Source organism: Euprymna scolopes, chromosome 36 (assembly GCF_053919585.1).
Source record: "Euprymna scolopes isolate OS-2025 chromosome 36, ASM5391958v1, whole genome shotgun sequence".
Classification (NCBI taxonomy): Eukaryota; Metazoa; Mollusca; class Cephalopoda; order Sepiida; family Sepiolidae; genus Euprymna; species Euprymna scolopes.
In genome coordinates this window covers 87,078,720-87,101,667 of record NC_136517.1, presented here as the reverse complement: position 1 = coordinate 87,101,667, position 22,948 = coordinate 87,078,720, and the positions used below count along the sequence as shown (strand labels likewise).

General features: G+C 34.1%; 1 protein-coding gene and 1 long non-coding RNA gene across 8 annotated transcripts in view; one reads left to right on the top strand and one right to left on the bottom strand.

Annotated features, from left to right (window-relative positions):
* LOC145260670 (uncharacterized) overlaps positions 1–22,948 on the bottom strand; it is a 98,716-nt gene that overhangs the window by 18,227 nt on the left and 57,541 nt on the right. For all 3 annotated transcript variants that reach the window (XM_080119027.1, XM_080119029.1, XM_080119028.1), the window contains exons 10-12: positions 7,615–7,669; positions 2,603–2,763; positions 1,808–1,929 (exon numbers count right to left, since the gene is read on the bottom strand). In XM_080119027.1, the coding sequence (XP_079975153.1) occupies positions 1,808–1,929; positions 2,603–2,763; positions 7,615–7,669 (338 nt within the window). The remainder of the gene's footprint in view (positions 1–1,807; positions 1,930–2,602; positions 2,764–7,614; positions 7,670–22,948) is intronic.
* The window catches only part of LOC145260672 (uncharacterized), a 98,874-nt gene that overhangs the window by 35,579 nt on the left and 40,347 nt on the right, over positions 1–22,948 (top strand). For 4 of the 5 annotated variants that reach the window (XR_013864347.1, XR_013864350.1, XR_013864349.1 and 1 more), the window contains exon 2: positions 2,982–3,076. This is a non-coding gene — a long non-coding RNA (uncharacterized LOC145260672). Of the gene's footprint in view, positions 1–2,981; positions 3,742–22,948 lie in introns of those variants that run through there. The other variant, XR_013864348.1, reaches the window with a different exon arrangement.

Genomic DNA, 22,948 nt, shown 5'->3' with positions numbered 1-22,948 from the left:
TCTTGCTTCCCTGACTGTACTAACCTGCAGAAATTTAAATGTAATGTGAACAGACATCTCACTGCTCAACACCCCACACAGTTCCCGGTTAGACATGATTCCAAATAGTAGACTTTTACATCCAAGTGGCAACAAGCCTCATTTGGAGTTTTAAAAAAAAAAAAGAAAAGTTTTCTCCCTTGACCCAAAAAAGGAGAAAAATGAGATCTGCCATAACAATTTTAGGGAGTAAACAAATTTTATATGCATTCAATAGTTTCTACCTTACCATTTAATCTGTAAGTTGTTGAATAAATTTCTCGACAAACTCGTTTAGCAACAAAATCCCACCCCTTTCGCTGTAAAGGTCCCTAGATGCTGGGAGGGGGTGGGGGCTTCTACTCTAATAGCTTCTTTCCTTGAACTGCTAGGCTTGGGAATATGTATTAGAACTGTTTATATACCCACTAGATCATAATATGTACGATTTGCGAACGCGCATCGTGTCTAGATTTATTTACATCAACTTTTACGAAATTCTTGCTATTTCGGCTGGCCTCATGTGTTCAGCTTTTTCGTATAAAAGCGAAACTAATCTGGAGTGAAGGTGTGGTTCTTGGACTTGTGCCGGAAATATCCAGATAGCAATCAGCTTTTGATCAATGCGGGAGAAACCCCTTATATCAGACAATTGCTATTCAATTAGACACTCCCTTCTTAAACGGAGCTTCATCCCTCAATCTTACCTACCTACCTACCAAAGTTTTTTTTTTCTTTTACCACATGGGCAATGCTGGACAGTTTATTTTGTTTTTTTTTCATTTTATTTACCCCACCCAACACACACACCTCCAAACACCCGGGCAAGTCACATATTAAAGCTGGAATGTTCCATTATAATGGACAAATCCATTTTCTGAGTTCTGATTGTCTGTTAGTGTATTTGCCACTTAGCAAACTTCTTGCTTGAATTAAACAATATTTATACATTAAACATTAGAGCACTTTATGCCAGTATCAATTTGATTATATGCATCTGATGACGTGTTTACAGCTGGTGTTAGGGTTAATTTTCCATTAAACAAACATAGCAAACAAAAACAAGAAGAAAAAAAAACATTAACATTCAATGCTACTAAGGGGGGGGGGTAAAAAAAAAGAGTCTCTAATCTAATAGTTCCAGTTTCTGTCACATCACAGTGTTGTAAGCTTGTACTTGTTTTGGTGCCCCTTCTATATAAACTAGCCTGGGTGCCTGGCGTTGCTCGGGGTGTTTGGAGGTGTGTGTTGAGAAAAAAAAATTAAATTTTTTAAAAATGGTAGTTGCAGACTCGTGTTTGCTGTTGTGCCCATTGCCAAACCAGAAGTGACGTAAGCTTAAATTAAGGCTAGACGATCGAAAAGAGGGGATGACTTTCAAAAATATTGGCAAAAAAAGCGACCCCTCTTTGTAAAAAAATGCCCAGTTGAGGGTGAAAGAATTAATGTTTTTGGTCAATTTTTCGATATTTGTCATCCAAAGGGTCGAGCTTCAAAACAATACCGATCTCATGAAAATCCGTCGCCTCTGTACAAAGTTTTAGGCAAAGTTTTAAACTACTAAACTTTTGGAATTTCATATCTGCTTCCTGTTTCCTTGACTGTACCAACATGCAGAAGTTTAAATGTAATGTGAAAAGGCTTCTTGCTGCACAACTCCCCACTTAGAATGCCCCTAATTCACAGTTAGCCTCCTTATGTTTCAGTCGCATTAATCCTCGTTTAGGGTGAACTTGAAAAAAAAAAAATGTTAAAAAGCAAGAGCGTAACATGCGAAAGTCATGTTTACCTTTGATTGTGTTGAACCATCGATTTGCGAGCGAAGCCGGTAAATATCGTAACTTGTTGTTTTTAATTTCTAACGATGTCAATGACTGGATGGCGCCAAGTTGGTCCGGTAATTCAGAAATGCTGAAAGAGAAACATGAAGTTTTCAGAAAACTTAAACAACAAAGAATATCAGAAATATTTACTACAATTAACATGACATAACGATGCATTCAACATAAACTCCACTAATTGATCAAAATCAGAAATATATATATATATATATATATATATATATATAGGCTCTTGATTGCACCAGGAGATAACCATACTCTTCAGCACATCCAGGTAACTTTGGCATTGACTTTCAAGCCGCCTTCGAAGATATGAGGTGGCATCATATGGCCCTCACTTAAAACCACATCAACGATCATAACCATAGCTGGAAATTTTGTTTTCATCACCCTGAGTACATTCCTGTTATTCGTGGCAATCCAGTGATGCATTTTGAGGGTGCTGGCAATGGTCGCGTTGTCATAACTTAGATCGATAAAGAGCATGAGCTGTACAGTGGCGCATCTCCGATCTCGCTTGTTAAACATTGTGTCACTTTCAGACATGATAGAAGTCTCCTATCGCTCTTGGAATTTGTACACAACTGGCCAACTAGTAGATGGTTTGCAACAAACAAAAAAAAAAAAGATAAAAGAAAAACAGTTTTCATCAAATGGAAATGGAATCAGGTCTTTTCTTTTTATCGTTCTACCCAATAAAATAGAAAGGGGGGGGGGTAAAAATGAGAATATATTTTTCTTACTGATTATTATTTGCTCTCAGGTGAGAAAGTGAGACGCACTTAAGAAGTTGAATAGGTAGATTGCTCAGTTGGCAGCCAGACACGTCCAACAATACCAATTTTTGCAAGGCTCCAATGTCAGAAGGCAATTCTTCAATTTTATTCTTGGAAATATCAAGAACCTACAAAAAAAAAAAAAAAAAAAACTCGGTGAATAGCAAAAAAATGTTAATATTAATTTTTAAAAAAAAAACCACACATTATAAACATGGCTGCCAATGAAATTAAAAAGAGAAATTTTTTAAACGTTTAAAGTTAAATGGGCAGAATAATTGTTTTTTTTTTTTGTTTTTTTGTATATTTGGTTTCAACTAAATACCAAGTTGTATCTTTTTTCCAGACTCTTACAGAACCACAACACTGGCGACGAACTTGTATCACTCACAACACTGGTTATGGAACTTTTATTCAAGAACCTTAAAAAGAACGCCACAGGTGACAAAGATAAGTATATAAAAAAAAAAAAAACTTTACTATGGTATATCTTCGAAAAAAATGCATTTCAGAGAAAAACATTATCATTATCACATACTTATGTGTCCTGCTGAAATTAATATTAATTCCAAAAGATTACAAAAAAATGGTCCAGTAAATAAAATAATTACAAGTAAAAGCAGAATTTTTCAAAGTTGCAATTTTTTCACTGTAAATTAGCTCTTCAGGTGCTTGAAATCAGGAGGAGATAACTGCTTGCAAGTTTGCCATCTTGCTCATTCTCAATAATACTACACGCTTTTTTGCCCAAAATTAGTTCTAGCACGTCTTCTACTGAACCATTTTTCATATTTTTGGGGGAATTTATACTAATTTCAACATGACACATAAGTACGTAATGTTTTTCCTTGAAATGCTTTTGTTTGAAAATACACGATTGGGTTGGAGAACCCACTGCAGTAAAGTTGCAACAACTTTATTCAAGAACCTTAAAAATGAATTCCGCAACATGGCAACAAGGATTAGTAAAGAACTTTTATAAAACAAATGCAGAGGAACAAACTGTTAAATTTCAATTGCTAAAAATAAAAAATTACTGGCAGACTTGGAAAAAAAAAAGAAAAAAAAAAAAAAGAAGAAAAAGTCTGATTCTTTTCCAGCTAAAATGAATTTCTCGTTTTTTCCACAAAGTAAATGATTTTATTATCTTATTCCGGTATTGTGTGAACTTTTAACAAAGAATAATACATTATTTTTTTATTTTTCAGAAGAAAAAAAAAGATCGCCATCGAAATTATAAACCTTTAGTTTTTACTTTAAACATAACCATAAAATCTTTTATGCAAAAAACGAATTCCCATCAAGAATTTAAAAAAAAAAAAAAAAAAAAAAGATAAGGTTGTTAGAAAAAGCATTATGGTGAAGTCGATTTTAAAAGTTAAATGACTTATTTAACAGAAAAAAAGGCAAGTAACGTTATTGTGTTGACATATTTTTGTGTGTGTGTGTGTGTGTGTGCTGATTTAGCACGAGAGTCATGAAAGTTAAAAAGCTAAAATGTTCAGGAAAGGAATATTTCGGCAATAAAGTTAATGTTTGTAACTTTTTGAATGGTCGCTAGGACTCTATATATATTTGTATTTAGTCTGATAGGTTTTGAATTAAATGCGTAAAGTGAAGAAATCTTGCTCTGACTGAGGCAAAATTAAATAAGAAGGGTAAATGTTAATTTTTGCTGATTTGGTACTTCCATGTGGAGAATTGAGGTGTGTGACGCATGCGAAATGATGTTGGTTGTTTAACGTCTGAAAAACCCGACAGAGTCGGTGATTACAGCATGCTGGTTCGACTTCAACTCTGGGCTCGACTGACTGGTTTTGTCGCGTTTGCCCCCTTTTATCGTGGACAGACCGGCTCCCAGAGAACTGTTAGGGAAAATATTTTTAAATTCTCTTTCCTTGCAATGCGATTGGCTGAAAACACAACATCCCTATGACGTCAGGTGCTTTCAATTACGTCGGCGCACAGAAACAGAGCTTTAGCTTTTACGATCGCGAAAATTGCGTGACTGTATACAGCAACTGTACGCCCCACTGAAACGTCACTTGTACAATCACTTAATATTTGTAGCAAGTTTTTTGAAATCTAGAAAACACATTCAAATTTGTTTGAATATCTATCTCAGCTTTTTTCACGTTAAACCAAAATTACAGTAGAAATTAATTTTTTTTTTTTTCTTTTTTTACATGGTGGTCACCACTTATCAAGGCCCGGAAGCCACTCAGGGATAAGGGTTATTGCAAGTACAGTACGTTAGTGTGGAGATTTGAAAGTGTTTACTTAAGGGGGCGGTTCATTAGGAATTTGTTAATGTTGGACTTGAAGACATCCAAGTTGTAGTCAGGTGGGAAGCAGGCAGACGGAACAGAGTTCCACAGGTGTGCAGTTCTAAGAAAGAAGCTTTGTTCATGGAATCCACGTTTTGATTTAGGCACAGATAAAGAGTGGGGGAAATTTTTCACAGTGGATTCAGCTAGACGGGTGTTTTTCGTGAAAGATTGGCGAGGGGGGACCAGAGATTGGAGTTCAGACGAGCACTTGCCATGGAAATAACGATAAAACAAAGATAGGCTTGCAACGTCTCTTCTCTGGGAGAGAGGTTGCAGGGTAGAGAAAAGGGCATCCCCCACTAAGCCATAAAGTCTATTTTGTACTCTGTCAAGGCAGGATAGGCTGTTTTTAGCAGCTCCTGCCCAGATATGGCAACAGTATTCCATTTTTAATCATAGAAACCATTATGAGTTGGTTTTATGAACCACGAAAATTTCATTGTGGAGCACCCCAATTTGTTATATTTGGCCTGTGGATCCCCAGAAATATTCCATGGACGACTAGGGTTCATGTGGACCTCAGTTGAGAACTCCTGATCTAATATGTGTGACAAAAAAGGAAAAGTTTTTGTTTTTGTCACACGCAATCATAACTATATTAGCGTTGAATTTGAATGTCTACTTCAGCTTTTCTCATGTCAAACCAAAATTACAGTAAAAATTAAATTTTTAATAAAAATCATTATTTTGGTTTTATTTATGGACCACCTAATTTGTTATATTTTACCTATGGATCCCCAGAAAAATTCTGTGGACCCTGGTTGAGAACCCCTGGTCTAACTCGTAATAAAGTTAGACATAAGAGTTTACATTGCAGAAACAATTAAAGGAAATAAAACTGGAGATAAATTCACAAGAATAGACGAACAGGACGGCACGAATATAAGGAAGTACAAGTAAAAAAATCCTGAATAAAAATGTCTGGGTCTGATTTGTCCATAATCAATTTTCAAACATGGAAAAGTTTGAATAAACCAACCACGCTATAAAAATTTTTTTAAATAAATAAATAAAATGGCTAAAACAAAAATTAAATTCAAGTATTGTCAACATTATGTTAAAAGGAACCACCAAAAAATTACATTAAAAATTAAATTTTTAATAAAAATCATTATTTTGGTTTTATTTATGAACCACCAAAATACCATTGTGGACCTCTAATTTGTTATATTTTACATGTGGAACCCCTGGTCTAACTTGTAATAAAGGAACCACCAAAAAATTAAACCTGTTCATGTTAAGAAATGCTAACAATTTATTTGGCACAGGTTGGATACAACAGTTGAAGTTTAGAAATTTATCAGTTAATACCTTTTGCCAGCAAATAGCTAAATTGATGCAAATCCGAGAAGCGAAAAAGTATCATGCGAAATTCTTTTAAGAATCAAACTATGAAAACCAACCAAAGACTTATCAAATGAAATTTATATCAGCAATATATTATATTAAGGTTGGTCGGTTGGTTTATTTAACCAGCATATCGACCTTCATTGGGTCATTTAATGCTGACGATCATTTTGGTTCATTTGTTTCAAAGTGTTTGTTTGTTCAGTAGTTTTAGGACAAGGTTATCTGTTTTAATTGAAAGTTTGTTTTTTGTAAGGCCTTGATGTTATAGTTTTTGGTATAGTTGAATCTCTCTCAGAAATGAGAGAATGTTTGTGCGGGTGCTTTTAAAAATGTCTTTCATAGTGTTGGATTTTAGACAGCGTTTTCTCGTGGTAGCGTAGGCTCCACATTCAACAAAGATATGTTTTATTGTGTAGGTCTTCTGACATGTTAGGCATTGTGGTGGTTGCTCTTGCCTGAGTATGTAGGAGTAAGTAGGGTTTGTGTGGCTAATGTGCGTTCTGGCTATAACCACTTGTTCTTTTCTTAATTTTTGTGGGGATGGTCCTCATTCTCCTAAGGTGGGTTTACTCTGGAAGAGCTTGCTATTTGCGTTATTATCGCTGGCAGAATGAGAACAATCTACCTCTGTGGATTAAATAAAGGGTTTGAAAAAATGCAGTTGGAGAAGGTTAGAGGTTACATCAGCCGAAACTAATTTATTTATTGCGGACTATTATCCTCATCTTTCTTAGTTGTTGTTTCACGATGTTTCGGCCAACTACTCCTCTGGCCTTCGTCAGGTGGTAACCGTGACGAGATAGGAACTCTGAATCTCCTAACTGTATTCTCAGCAATTACTGCCTTCCATAGTTGTTGTCGTCTTAGCATGCTTTGGCCAAGTAAGTCTCTGGCTGGCTTTGTGTAGGATTAAAACCACTATCTTCAGACAATTCTCAACTGGAACCGTAGAGACTCAACGTCTCTATCCACTGCGCCACAGTACAAAAACTGACAAAGGCCAGAGGAATAGTTGGCCAAAACATCATGAAACAACAACTAAGAAATAGTCCGCAAGAAATAAACAATACTCATCCGAATAATGAATTTCAATTAATAATACATCAGCCGAAACGTGAAAATAACAAAGATGAGAAGAGTAGTCAAAATAATACAAATGTTCCTTATCTCAAAAATTCTGATAAAAATAATTTATTTTAATCGGATGAATAAGAAAAAAAAAAAAACATTCACTGCATACCAGCATGTAAGACGGGCATCAAACAAGAAAAAAAAAAAAAAAAGATAATGTAAATTTACCTCTAAAGATTGTAGATTGAATAATTCTTCCGGTATATTTTCTAGTTGATTGTTGCTTAAAGAAAGAAAAAAAGAAAAATGTTGAATTAATTTTTTTTTTTAAGTACAAAAATGATAAATGAATTTTTTTTTTTAAAGTACAAAAATGTTGAATGAAATTTTTTTAAAATACAAAAATGTTGAATGAAATTTTTAAAAAAATAAGAAATCGCATTTGAATTTATAAAAACAACAACATTGAAATAGAGCAAAAAATTCTGAGCATTTAGTAAAGAAGCCAAAAAAAACGTAAAATGTATGGCAATCACTAACAGGGTGGTTGTGTCATTAGTTCCTCAATGCTAGAACAAAAGAAACGGAGAGCAGATAAGACAATTCTGAAAAACGCGCGCCATAATCGAATTTCTGAACCTCACTATGTCTGTGTCTCCATTTTTGCAAAGTGCATCTGCTCTAAAACGCAAAGTCTGTGAGAGAGAGGTTGCGGAGTAGTAGAAAGGATGGGGTTAATAAAATTACACATTTGTTTCTGCACATTATTAAAAACATCCAAGGGAGATAATAAATAAAAAATAAATATCTAAAAACTCTTATTATTTAGATTCTTCGGACTTTTCTCCTTTTGAGTTTTATTTTCACAACATTTTGGTCGATGTAACCTCCGACCTTCTTCATGTGTATCTCGTCAAACTCAGAAATCTGAGCGGAATTTTGAATGGAACACTTTTTTTTCTTCTTTTTTTTTTATCCACAGGGCTAGGATGTTCTTGTTTTGTCATCCATGACTGGGTAGAAGTCCTAAGTAATTTGCAATTGTATTTTGAGCATCACCCATACTGAGGATTGAACCTTCAACCTCCAGAAGAGAGTGACTTTACAACTAAATTTTACCAAGTACTTTATCCACTATGCCATTGTTGTATGAATTTTCAGATTTTCCTATTTTGTTTCTAAATCTACAATCTTACTACTTAATATATTAGTAACTATTATTGCATATAATTAATAAATACACACACACACACATTTAAAAAAAAAAAAAAAAAACTATATACTACCAGCAGGCCACCCGGCGTTGCCTGGTCATAAGATACGCTTAAATATAAAAGTATAATTCATGCAGATTATGCATTTATTATTAGAGACAATTCTCTATTGATTATTATATTGTACCTAATGCAGGGTATTCAAAAAGTTGCTGAAGGGTTTTGAACTTAAATGGATTCTATATTTTTAGCTGTGTGTACTATCAATAAAAATGCCCATATGAAGATTGAAGACATCTTGTGTGTGTGTGTGTGTGTGTGTGTGTGTGTGTGTGTGTGTGTGTGTGTATGCATATATATTATTTGTGAAAAAATGTGTGAATTTGTTTATATCATCGTCAGTTACTATTCCAAAAGTGTTTGTCTCAACCAAACTTTTTATTTAAAAAAAAAATAAATAAAAATAAGCGTCTTTAATTTATGTTCGTTGGACTGTTTACATTTTGACTATTCGTCGCTGAGTTTATTTGTGAAAAAATGTGTGAATTTGTTTATATCATCGTCAATTACTATTCCAAAAGTGTTTGTCTCAACCAAACTTTTTTTTTTTTTATTTAAAAAAAAAAGAAAAAAAAACAACAAAGTGGGAGACCAGTACCCGCATTAAGCTGGTCTGCAGTTTGACTTGTTGCTGGCTATCTTGCTCTTGCTTGTTGCTGCATGTCAACATTTTGAACCGAGAGAGAGATTTAGCTGTCGTACAAAGCTAAAACTCTGTAACACCATCTTTGTATAGATACTTCCTCAGGTATTTGTCTATTATAAAAAATAAAAAAAAGAAAAAAAGTCCTGTGGCGATAAAAAAGCTGTGACGTGTGTACGCCTGTAATGCTGGATGCATGTAACAACTATTCTGCCATCATTATATGTATCTATCTATCTATGTATGTGTGTGTGTATGTTTATGTGTATGTGTGTATATATTTATATATGTACATGTGAGTTTATATGTATTTATATCTGTGTGTCTATGTGTATATATGTTTGTGTGTGTACATATATACATTTATAAATGTTTGTATGCATGTATGTGTATGTATGCAGGTGTGTATGTATTTGTATGTGTGCATGTATGTGTGTATGTGTATTAATGCATATATATGGATGTGTATGTATATATATGTGCATATGTGTATGTATATGTATGTGGAAGTATATGTGTGTATGTATTTGTATATGTGGATGTATATGTATGTATATGTGTATGTATGAATGTGGGTATGTATATGTATGTTTGTGTATTATGCATTGTGTATGTATATGGGTATATATGAGCGTATGCTTATAGACATGTATGTATGTATGCATGTATACATTTATATGTATGTATACCAATGTTTATGTTTGCATGTGTGTGTGTATGTATATGTATGTGTGCGTATTGTGTATGTACGAATGTATATATATGTATGTATAACATTGACCGTCTTTAGTGTTATGTCTGCTTGAGCATGTGAATTCGCTGGCAGGACTATATGTCTTTTTTCGGGCTCATGAACTTTCATTATCTGAGGGAGTGGCACTCGTCTGACAAGACGTTGCAATCATCATGTATATATATATATATATATATATATATATTATAATAAATATGTATGTATATGTGTCTGTGTGTATATGTATATACATTTATATATGTTTGTATGAATGCATGTGTATGTATGTATATGTGTATGCATGCATGTGGGTATGTATATGTATGTTTGTGTATTATGCATTGTGTATGTATATGGGTATATATGAGCGTATGCTTATAGACATGTATGCATGTATGTATATATTTATATGTCAGGTCATGTCATATGCTACTGGTACCATGTAACCCAGTACTACCTGCCTCATGGTCGGGTCACCGGCGACTAAACTGGTTCCCCCACCAAACTTGTTTGGTGAGGAGGGCGGCTAGTCGCCCTGAAGGATTAAAAACAAGACCTTCCAAAGGGCGAATTAACTCTTTTTCTGGGTCAACGGCCAACTAGCACCGTGTATATTTGTGTGTGTGTGTGTGTATATGTGTATTGGGATGGAGAGGGCTCCCGTAAGCCGTGGTGAAGGCAACCTTTCTAGGAGAAGCAAATCTCTGATTTAAAAAACCATAAAGTGGAAGACCATTACCCGCTTTAAGCTGGTCTGCAGTTTAATTTGTTGCTGGCTATCTTGCTCTTGCTTGTTGCTGGATCTCAACATTTTGAACCGAGAGAGAGACTTAGCTGTCGTACAAAGCTAAGACTCTGTAACATCATATTTGTATAGATACTCCCTCAGGCATTTGGGCTCATGGATTTTAAATGTCTGAGGGAGTGGCACTCGCCTGACAAGACGTTGCAATCATTATCATATATTTATATGTATGTATACCAATGACCGTCTTGTTTATGTTTGCATGTGTGTGTATGTATATGTATGCGTGCGTAATGTGTACTGTGTATGTAAGCATGTATATGTGTGTATGATTTGTGTACATATGTGTGAATGCGTGTATATATATGAATGACCGTCTTTAGTGTCATGTCTACTTGAGTGTTACAAATATGTGGAAAAAAATATATAATTTGAGACAATAATTACTTTTAATATTATAAAAAAAACAGGTCGAGAGAGAAAATTCTGTTTTATCGCGCTTTATATTGTCGTCTGCTCTCAGTGAATTTGTAAACATCCGGAAAAAGAAAAAGAGAGAACATACGAAAATACAGCGAGGGGACGCCTATAAACTGTAAAGAAAGAGAGAGGGGGAGAGAGAAGATATGAAACTAGAGAGAGGGAAAGCTGCAGGTATCCGCCTCGCGTATTATTGAGCGAGTGACGCGAGAGAGATGCAGGTACATACAGTGAGAGAGGGGGCGCCAAAGAGAGAGAGAAAGGTATACCATTAGAGAGAGGGAAAGGGGTGGCGAGACAGTTACGATATAGCAGCCGAAGAGGAGGGTCAGGGAAGCAACATTGTTGGCGATGGTGACGGCGTTTGTGGTGCTGATGACAGCAAAGAAATGAACGATATATTTTGATGACAGAGAAAATGAAAAAAGGCGATAATGAGGAATGACGATGTATCCAATAGACGAAGGAATGAAATTGTTTCAAAAGAAAGGAATGCGACAGAAATATTTAAAACCCGGCGCTGAGTGAGTCGATTGTTTATTTTTCTCTCTCTATATCTCTCTCTCATATATGAAAATAACTATAAAAACAAAAACACGAAAAGGATATCCTTCCATTTTGGAGTTAAAAGCAGACGACAGGGTGTGAACTGTTTATTTCTTTTGCGCGGAAATTCTCTCTCGAATCTATTTCAAGTTTGTTTGTTCATCCAGTTACACATTCTCTTTTATTTTCGTTATAATATATTTTTATATATGTAAATAAAATTGTGTTAATTTTTCCATTGGCCTCGGTATTGTTACCTGGATGTTTTTCCTGTCTTGTGTTTATAAATGTCTTTCGAGAAAATGGATATATCCCTCCCGTATCTTAAAACCCGGGAAAACTAATTTCTTTTAAATAATTTTTTTTATATTTTGTGTTACGACTTTTACCGGGTTGTAACATTGAGCATGTGGATTCGCCGGCAGGACTATAGGTCATTTGCGGGCTCATGAACTTTCAGTGTCTGAGGGAGTGGCACTCGTCTGACAAGACGTTGCAATCATCATATTATAATAAAGTCGTATTCCTGTCTGTTTGTTCACAATTTAATTCATGCGTACAAAAGGTACACTGGTTCGCAAATTAATTTTCATACTGAAAACGGACGTTTACACACATTTCAGCCTGATTTCTATATATACTATTTATTCAGTTTCTATATATACTATTTATTCAAGGGAAATCTACATTCAAGACGTAACCTCATTTGTATATTACATTAAAGAAAATCTATTTTAATTAGTTAGATATTATTTGTTTGTTTTAATAGAATTGTCTTTATTCTTCTACTTAGAAATATTATTTAAAGTTGATTTATTTATTTTTACTTTATTTTCAATTATTATTAGTCTACATCAGTTGCCTTTAAAAATTGAAGTAATTTAATTTAAGCTGTTTCAGAGTCCAGAGGGAACAAACTCACACAGTCAAAGCGGGGGGGGGGGGTCTTATGAAGATCACTTCTTAATAAGGGTTTTTTTTCTCTCTATTTGTGGCAATTTGTAATATCTGTTTGTCTCTGATGAGTTGTATGATGACATAACCACAATCAAACATATATTTATGGAAAATAATAAAAATTTAAAAATAAATATGTTTGAGATATATACTAGCAGGGAGACCCAATGTTGTCAGGATTAAATAATGATCAATGAATGTTTCACACTCCCATATTTTTATTGTCATTAAAATCAATGAACTCACATTTTTCAATCAAATCAATTGTCTGATCTAGTTGGAGACATCTCTGTACACCAGAAGGAAGCTTCATAGGTCTCCTCACAGTGACAATCCAAAATATATTGTAGTCTACATTGCACTGTAGAGAACTTACTGTTGATTTTATAAAATGATTTCTATATATAACGGTTTGAATTAAAGTTTAAAATGCAAAAGTCAAGTATGATGGTTCAATTGTGATATAAACAAATTTTGCACGCGCCCTTGTCATATCAAAGAATCTACTGTTTTTATATACTGGGTCTTTCTACTTGTGTGGTAATAAAACTTAAATGCACTTGTGATGTTAGGCTGTATAAGGTGTTAACTTTGGTCAAAATTGCCTGTTCCTTCTTTCATCAGATTTTTTTTAATTATTGATTATCGTTACTTATCAAAAACATTCTGATACAAAACCTATCTAAGAACACTGCCAGATACATAAAGTACATTTGTGTAAAGTTTCATAAAAATCAGCTCAGCTATTGTGGAGTCTATATGGAATTAACTCACACACACAAAGTTCCTTTTATATAATTGAAGCTATATATATATATATATATATATATATATATATATAGTAATAAAACTAATAAAGATTTTTTTTTTTTTACTTTTTGAATGTTGTCTAGATTTGTAAAACTGATTTAGGATATTTTTGCGCTGTTGAATCAAGAAATGACATCTATTTCTCTCCATCAGGTCAGGTTTTTGTGCTAAGTTGATTTGAAAAAAAAGAAAAAATCAGATGTGACAAAATCGATTACATTTTTGTGAACATATAATCTTAAATATGTTTTTAAGAGAAAATTCAATTATGTTAAGTATTTGTCCAGTAATACCATGTGATCTGATTTTCATGAGAAGACCATCATGCCATACCCTGTCAAAGGCCTTAGATATATCTACAGCTACTGCCCTTGCCTTATCCAGTGCATGGTGTATATGTTCAAAGATTACAGTTAGGATATCTGCAGTAGAACGGGCTTGCCTAAATCCATACTGCTGGTCAGACAGAAGTTTAGCAACTTTAAGGTGATAGACTAGAGCTTGATTGATTATGGACCGAAATATTTTGGCAAAAAGAGGGATTATTAATTGATTACATTTTTGTGACATTATCACTGAATTTTGTGAACAGATATAATCTTAAATATGTTATTAAGAGAAAAACATGTTTTGCCAACAACATATATTGATTACCTGATCGAAACACCAATGAATGGTGGACATTGATAAAGGTAAGTACATGTAAATTGCATGTTGATCCACTATTGTTCAAACTTCAGGGCTTGAACTTCTAGTTCTTGGAACTCCTGGAATTCTCGGCAACAAAGAGGTCTCTCTTAGATTCCAACGGTAATCAGTCATCACGACTGCATCCCAGCAACCTTGATACCTGGTCTCCATCTCTTACAGAACCTGATGGAATCTCTCCTTCTGCTCAACACTCATTTAACCCAGATTCTCGGGAAGCAGGTCTATATGTGAAAATAGATTGTGCATCTGGACGCTCATGTTGCAGCCCAGGTTTTTAAAATCAGTATGTGGTTGACAAGTTTTGCGTGGTTTCTGGCGTTATTTTTGCCAAGAAAGTTCTCCACTACCAGAATAAATACTTTTCACGCTTCCAGTTCCACTTCATTCATTGTGATTTCAAACTCTGTATCTCTGATGAGCTGCCAGATCTGAGAACTGTCAAAGATGCCAGCTTTCAACTTCTCCATTGTCAATCCTGAAAAAGCCAGGCACAAGTAAGTGAAGCAGTCACCATCTTAGTCCAGAGCGTTGGTGAACTGCTTGATTAAACTGAACTTGATGTGCAGCTGTAGAGTATTTTGCCTGTTCATCCGAGGATTGTTGAGGACGTTCTTTTCTTTAGTTTAGATTGTTGAGGACGTTCTTTTCTTTAGTTTGGATTGTTGCGGATGTTCTTTTCTTTAGTTTGGATTGTTGAGGACGATCTTTAATTTTGATCCACCAATTTAATGCTTTGCCGCACCAATTTTTAAAAAAAAAAAAAGCTTTATGACTTGAAACTAATCCCTTTTTAACATAATCACCCATAACTATTAGACCTGAATATTTCTTGTCATCAAAATAATCATTTCCAATCAAAACAGTTATTTTACATGCAATTTTTTCCCCGCCACAAACTTCTAAAATGCTCCACACATTTTTGAATTAATAGTACAAATATAAATAATATCAAGTATCAACAGACATCCTTAAAATAAATTAATTTCCAGTTTCTGCAACTCGACCTAATAGAACCGCAGCAATCATAAAAAAAGTAAATAAAATAAACAAATAAAGATTAGTGAAAAATACAAAGAAATTATTAAGATTAAGTATTATTAAAATAAAAAGAATTGGAATCAGTAATTGTATCGGTAAAAATATTGGAATCGTCCCATCACTAATATATATTATATAATATTCTACCTTTTTTCATTTTTCTTATTTTGTTTAAGCCAGGGATGGGGCATCCTACCAGATGCCAAACATACACCTGCTATTTTAGACACTCCAACCGAGAGATCTTTTTAAGATTCTAACCGTCCCTTTAAGTGCAATTGTTTGAATCTCCTTTACACTTGGTTTACCTGGTATATTTGTAAGATACGTTCTTATTTGCATCCGGTGGCTTATCCATGATATTTCAGGAAATCATCCCTTCATCAGGCGTGTGTTTGACTTTAGTGGATTCTACTGTAGATTGAGCCATTCCATAGAACTAAAACCATACTAAATATTAGTTTTACTATCCTTTAACCATGGTAAAAGTTACCCACCCACCCCCGCCCTTAATATCAAAAATGAGTAAAAAAAAAAGTAAGCAGATGAATTGCAGAAGAACCGCAGCAAATAAGATATAAATAAAAATATAACACAAAAATAATTAAGATTAAATATCAATTTAAAAAAAAAAAATATCAAGTATCAACACACCCAGAAACAAATTAATTTCCAGTTTCTGCGAAATAGCTTGAATGAATAGAACCGCAGCAATCATTAAAAAAAAAAAAATTAAATAAAGATTAGTAAAAAGATACAGAAATAAATAATTAAGGTTAAATATTATTAAAATAAAAATAAAAAACTGTAAATAATTTTGAATACTAACACAAACCAGATAATTAATTCCCAATTTCTGCAGAAAAACTCAATCTAAAAGAATCACAGTAAAAATAAAAAGATGATATAAAAAAATTAATAATGAATAAAATAATGATTAGTTAAAAATTACAAATATAAATAATGGAGGTTAAATATTAATAAAATAAACTATTAATAATATTGAGTACTAACACATTTGGAATAAATAAAATCATTTCCAAATTCTGCGGAATAGATCAATCTACAGTAAATCCACCTCGCATGTTTGAAAGTCAAACAAACACATAGCATCATCGATATATCACCTATCCATATCCTATAGAACATATTACATTTAGAATGTTATATAAAATATATATATATATAAAATATATATATATATAAAATATATATATATATATATATATATATATATAAGATTATTTATATTTTTATTAGTGATATATCACCTATCCACCTGACCCAAGTAAGAACATATTACATGTAGAATGTTATATAAAATATATATATATATATATATAAAATATATATATATATATATATATATATATATATATAAGATTATTTATATTTTTATTAGTGATATATCACCTATCCACCTGACCCAAGTAAGAACATATTACATGTAGAATGTTATATAAAATATATATATATATAAAATATATATATATATAAAATATATATATATATAAGATTATTTATATTTTTATTAGTGATATATCACCTATCCACCTGACCCAAGTAAGAACATATTACATTTAGAATGTTATATATATATATATATATATATATATAACATATATATATGTCTAGCCGCACTGATGAGCTGTGAAACAGCGAAACAGTACTGTATGTGGATGACTATAATGCTCCTCACCTTGAGTTGAGCATATTGAGAAGTGAAAAACGAATTACCATTAGCATATAAGCGACGCTCTTTGTGTAAACAAATCGAGCGGAGGTATTTCGGACGATGTTAAAACATCGTTAAACTCACTACTCGTTCAAGCAGCCGCCAATAGCGTAATGGTTAGGAGCCTTGACTGCCGTACAAACGGTCGGGTTTCAATCCTGGCTTGAGGTAGTTGCCTGTCTAGCCGCACTGATGAGCTGCGAAACAGCGAAACAGTACTGTATGTGGATGACTATATATATATATATATATATATATATATATATATATATAAGATTATTTATTTTTTTATTAGTGATATATCACCTATCCACCTGACCCAAGTAAGAACATATTACATGTAGAATGTTATATAAAATAAGATTTATTTTTTATTAGTGATTCTGTGGTGTTTTTCTTCTTCCTTCTCGCCCCCCCTCCTGAGTGCTTTTAAGATAGAAGTTATCTGCCCTTTGTTTATATTTTAGTTGCCCTCACATATTGGGACATATTTGTTGGTTGGTTGTTTTTTTTTTACGACATATCAACCTTTTCAGGTTATTTAATGCCGAATCCAGTGATTTTGAAGAACAATTTTTTAATAGAATATATTTGTTTTTTTCAAGTCGGTTTCTAGTTGGGACCCTAGCAGGTACTACCACTCCGGGGACAAAGTGGACCTGGGAGCAATAGCAATTAAAGGGTAGCCCCATACTCCCTAAAGCCCGCAAGCTGGGGCCTCACCATCAGATATAGTTTAAGGTCATATCCAGGACCCGTATTATTTGTAATTATTAATTTATTATTTAAATATTTTATATATATATGATGATTGCAATGTCCTGTCAGACGAGCACCACTCCCTCAGACATTTAAAATCCATGAGCCCAAATGCCTGAGGGAGTATCTATACAAATATGATGTTACAGAGTCTTAGCTTTGTACAACAGCTAAGTCTCTCTCTCGGTTCAAAATGTTGATCTAGCAACAAGCAAGAGCAAGATAGCCAGCAACAAATTAAACTGCAGACCAGCTTAATGCGGGTACTGGTCTTCCGCTTTATGGTTTTTTAAATCAGAGATTTGCTTCTCCTAGAAAGGTTGCCTTCACCACAGCTTACGGGAGCCCTCTCCACCCCAATACACATATACACACACACACACAAATACACACGGTGCTAGTTGGCTGTTGACCCAGAAAAAGAGTTCATTCGCCCTTTGGAAGGTCTTGTTTTTAATCCTTCAGGGAGACTAGCCGCCCTCCTCACCAAACAAGTCTGGTGGGGGAACCAGTTTAGTCGCCGGTGACCCGACCATGAGGTAGGTAGTACTGGGTTACATGGTACCAGTAGCACATGACATGACCTGACCTATATATATATATATATATATATATATATATATACATATATATATATACCTGTATGTATGTATGTATATATATATATATATATATATATATACATATATATATATACCTGTATGTATGTATGTATGTATATATATATATATATATATATATATACATATACACACATGTAGTGATTCAATAAAGTGAAACTGCATACCCGGTTCCACCATTATACGTTAAGTTGCTTTAGTGTGAGTCTATCCGTTACATCTCTGCATTGTTCTGCCTTCTATAAAGCTAAATTTCGTTTTATATATAATTTTTTATAACATTAATAACAAAAAATGTAAACTGTGACAATATTATAATTTTTATTAAAACATTTGAGTAATTGTAAATTTTTTTTCCAACTACTTTATTTAATGTAACAAAGATTTATAACCTTGTTATTAAAACATCTTATAATCGCATTAGTTTATGACAATTTGGCCCCCCCTCATATTTAAATTTGTTGCCCTAAAGAAAACAACACTACAACTTTATTTGTAAACTTTTCTTGAAAAAATCAATTCAGGTAACTTGATTATGTAGTAGAGCTGACATCTATTCAATGTAACCACCTTTAGCCTCCATCACCGCCACGATACGGGTCCGGAACCAGGAGCATGCCTTTTCTACAAGCTCCGGCGGGGGATCGGCAGATGGCAGCAATCAGGCTGGCTTTAGTGTTGTGGGAGGTCATGTTGGTGATGTTCTCCACGTATGACCAAAAGAAGTAGTCCAGCAGGTTCCGATTGATAGAAGAGGTGGAGAGTAGTGAGGGAAACGTATACAGTCGTAGCACTCCTTCTGAAGCAACCTTGGGTCTGCTAGTGCCCACCAGATTGCACCAATGGATTGCCACACTCTTCAGCACATCCAGGTACACTTTGGTATTGACTTTCAAACTAAACTTCGAAGATGTGAGGTGGTATGATGACTAGAAACCACACCAACGATCATAACTATAGAAACTTTGTTGAGCTTTGCCCTGAGCCGTCTGGATTTGCATTTTGAGGGTGTTGGCAATGGTCCTGTTGTCATAATTTGGATCAGAAGAAAGCATGTACAGCAGCATATCTCTGATCGTTGAATATTGTGTTATTTTCAGACATGATAAACGGCTCCTATCACTCTTGGGATTTGTACACAACTGGCCAACTAGTAGATGGTCTGCAACAATTCGCCCATGTATGGAGTATTGCTGTCATATTTGGGCTGGTGCATCGGCTACTAGTCTCTCGTTCCTTGACAGGGTTCAAAAGAGAGTCGCAAATCTGATAGGCCCTAAACTGGCATCTAAGCTTCAGCCTCTGTCCCATCGTCGAAACGTTGCATCCCTCTGCCTGTTCTACAAGTATTTTAATGGTGAATGCTCTGATGAACTGCAGGCACTTGTGCCCCCACGACGTGAACACCCTCGACAGACCCGACAAGCTGCAAAATCCCACCCCCACACAGTAGAGATCCCTAGATGTAAAAGATCTTTCTACTCCAGTAGTTTCTTCCCCAGAACTGCTAGACTTTGGAATTCCATTCCAAGTCACTGCTTCCCCAACTGTACTGACATGCATAAGTTCAAGTGCAACGTGAACCAACATCTTGCTGCCCAAATCCCTACATAGTACCCCAGTAGATGTTTCCCCTGATAGTAGCCCCCTACACCAAAGTGGCAATGTGCCTTGTTTGGGGTGAAAATGTAATAAAAAAAAAAAAAAAAAAGAAAACTTGTTTTCATCAAATGAAAATGAAATACTGTCTTTTATAAAGACAAAGAGTTTATATATATATATATTTCTGTAGAAATATATTTTCTTGTATATCAATCCTTATTTAAGAAGCTCAATGTAATTACAGAGCAATGTAGTGAATAAATAACAAAAAATTATATTCCAAAATTCATGATGTTGACCATCTTGTAATTTATTCCTTTAATTCAGTTGATTTATACAATTCTTGACAGTATCTGTTTCGTAGCTCAAAATCATTCACTTAATTATTATTATATCAATCAGTGAATCTATTATGCCCTTAACTCATCAGAAGAAATAGCAACAATCAATCCGTCAAAAGGAAATGAAGTGTGATTTGACATGATTAAAATCCAAAAATTGGAAGAGAAGCTGCATATACCTAAAAAAAATTCAAAATGGCGTAATGGAAAAATAAAAAAAATTGTATAAGTCAACTGAATTTTAAAGGAATAAATTATAAGATGGTCAACATCATGAATTTTGGAATATAACTTTTTGTCATTTATTCTCTCTCTCTCATATATAAACCCATTATTTATTTATTTTACTTGAAGTTGTAAATAAATAGACATAAAACCAATATTGTCCATTTTTTTTATTTACAACTTCAAGTAAAATAAATAGTGGTGCCCTGTCATAAGATACATTTAAATATTATATTTTAATTCATATAGAAACGGAGACATGTGCATACGAGTATTATATTTTTTCTAAAAAGTTCACTTCTTGTAAGTAAAAAAAAAAAATACTCGGGTTGAGATCAAAACCAAAACCTAGAGACAATAAGTCAAGTACGATAACCATTAAGCTAGCTTGACACGATCTTAAAGTGTTTTCAAACCTACTTATTTTTAACATAATGAATTTGTCATGTGAATGATTTATACATCTGTGGAACAGTTAACAAACAGACAAAAATCCAATGACGTCCACGCGCCAATCTTTCAATTTTAACCCCTTAGCAGCCCTTTTTTCCAGATGAAAACTGATTAAAAAGTTTTCCACATGTCTGAATATCCTATATATCAAATTTCAAGTCTGTAGATCAAATAAATCGTTGAGTATATAAGTTCAGAAGTGTCCTCACACACATTCTCACTTTCATAGATATATACATAAAAAAATAAACATTTTTAAAATTCAAACTATTCAGCCTTATAAAATGCGGAAATTTTAATCAACTTAAATTTACTTTATTTAGTTTTCATACCTCCCCCCCCCCAAAAAAAAAAAAAAATTATGAAACCCAAATTCCTTTTTGGTCATTTACTTTTTTCGTTACAATTCCTTACATCAGTGTTGCATCTGTTCTATACTGCAGTTTTTCTTTTTTCTTTTTTTTTTTTTTTTTATTGCATTTTCACCCCAAACAAAGCATAGTGTCACTTTGATGTTGGGGGCTACTATCTAGGGCATAATTTGTAGGGATACTATGTGGGGAGTTGAGAAGCAAGATGTTTGTTTACATTACACTTGAACTTATGCATGTCAGTACAGTCGGGGAAAGCAGGAAACCGGAAGGGAATTTCAAAGTCTAGCAGCCAGAAGGAAGAAGAGTAGAAGGTATTCTGACATCTGGGAATCTCTACGGTGCATGGGGTGGGATTTTGCTGCTTGTCAGGTTTGTCAAGGTATTTATGTCAAAGGGGTACAAGAGCTTGTAGTTCGTCTGAGCACCTACCATTAAAATACTTGTAAAACCAGCAGAAGGATGGGACAGAGGTTGAAGCCTAGCTGATAGTGTGGGACAAGTGAAAGACCAGTAACAGATGCACCAGCCAAATGTGGCAACAATACTCCACTCATGGGTGAATGGTAGCCTTGTAGAGGTACAGGATACTCTCAGGCGTAATTAACTTTCTAGCACGGTAGAGAGAGCCCATCTTTTTTACAGCAGCCACAATGTATCTGTCCCAATTAATGTTCCCTGTGAACGAAGTACGTGCAGGCAATGTATCATTTGTCATAGCTATTAGTGGTCGTGAAACTTTCTCGTAATTATTTAAGGAAAGAAGCTTAGTTTTGGCAGCACTGAATTCATTTTTGTCCCCATTCCACTACAGACTGGAGGTTTTCCTCTAAGGTTTCCGCCATTGCCTTATATGTTTATTCGTTTTCCCCTCATGTCCGTTATAGAGTGTGGTGTCGTTAGCAAATATACTCATCTCGGAGATAATTTTATCAGGGAAGTCATTTATGAATATCAAGAATAATAAAGGTCCAAGGATTGACCCCTGAGGCACACCCACATTTATGTCATATTGTTTTGACGTAGGATCATCAAGGACAATCTGAATTCTTCTCTTATTTAAGAAGGATTTAATTATTAAATTATATTTAAGAAGGATTTAATTATGTTAAGTATTTGTCCAGTAATATTATATGATCTGATTTTCATAAGACCATCGTGACATACCCTGTCAAAGGCCTTAGATATATCTACAGCTACTGCCCTTGCCTTATCCAGTGCATGGCGTATATGTTCAAAGATTACAGTTAGGATATCTGCAGTAGGGTTCACTTAAATCCATACTGTTGGTCAGACAGAAGTTTAGCAGCTGTGAGGTCGTGGACTAGAGCTTGATTAATTATGGACCCAAATATTTTAGCAAAAAGAGGGAGGAGGTTAATGGGACAATAATTTAATCAGTCAGTTCTTTCGCCAGAATTCTTGTAAACTGGTACCACAGAAGCAGTTTTCCAGCAGTCAGGAAAGCAAGATTTGTTAAGTCATTTGTTGAAAAGTTTGGCGGAAACTCAGCAGGGCG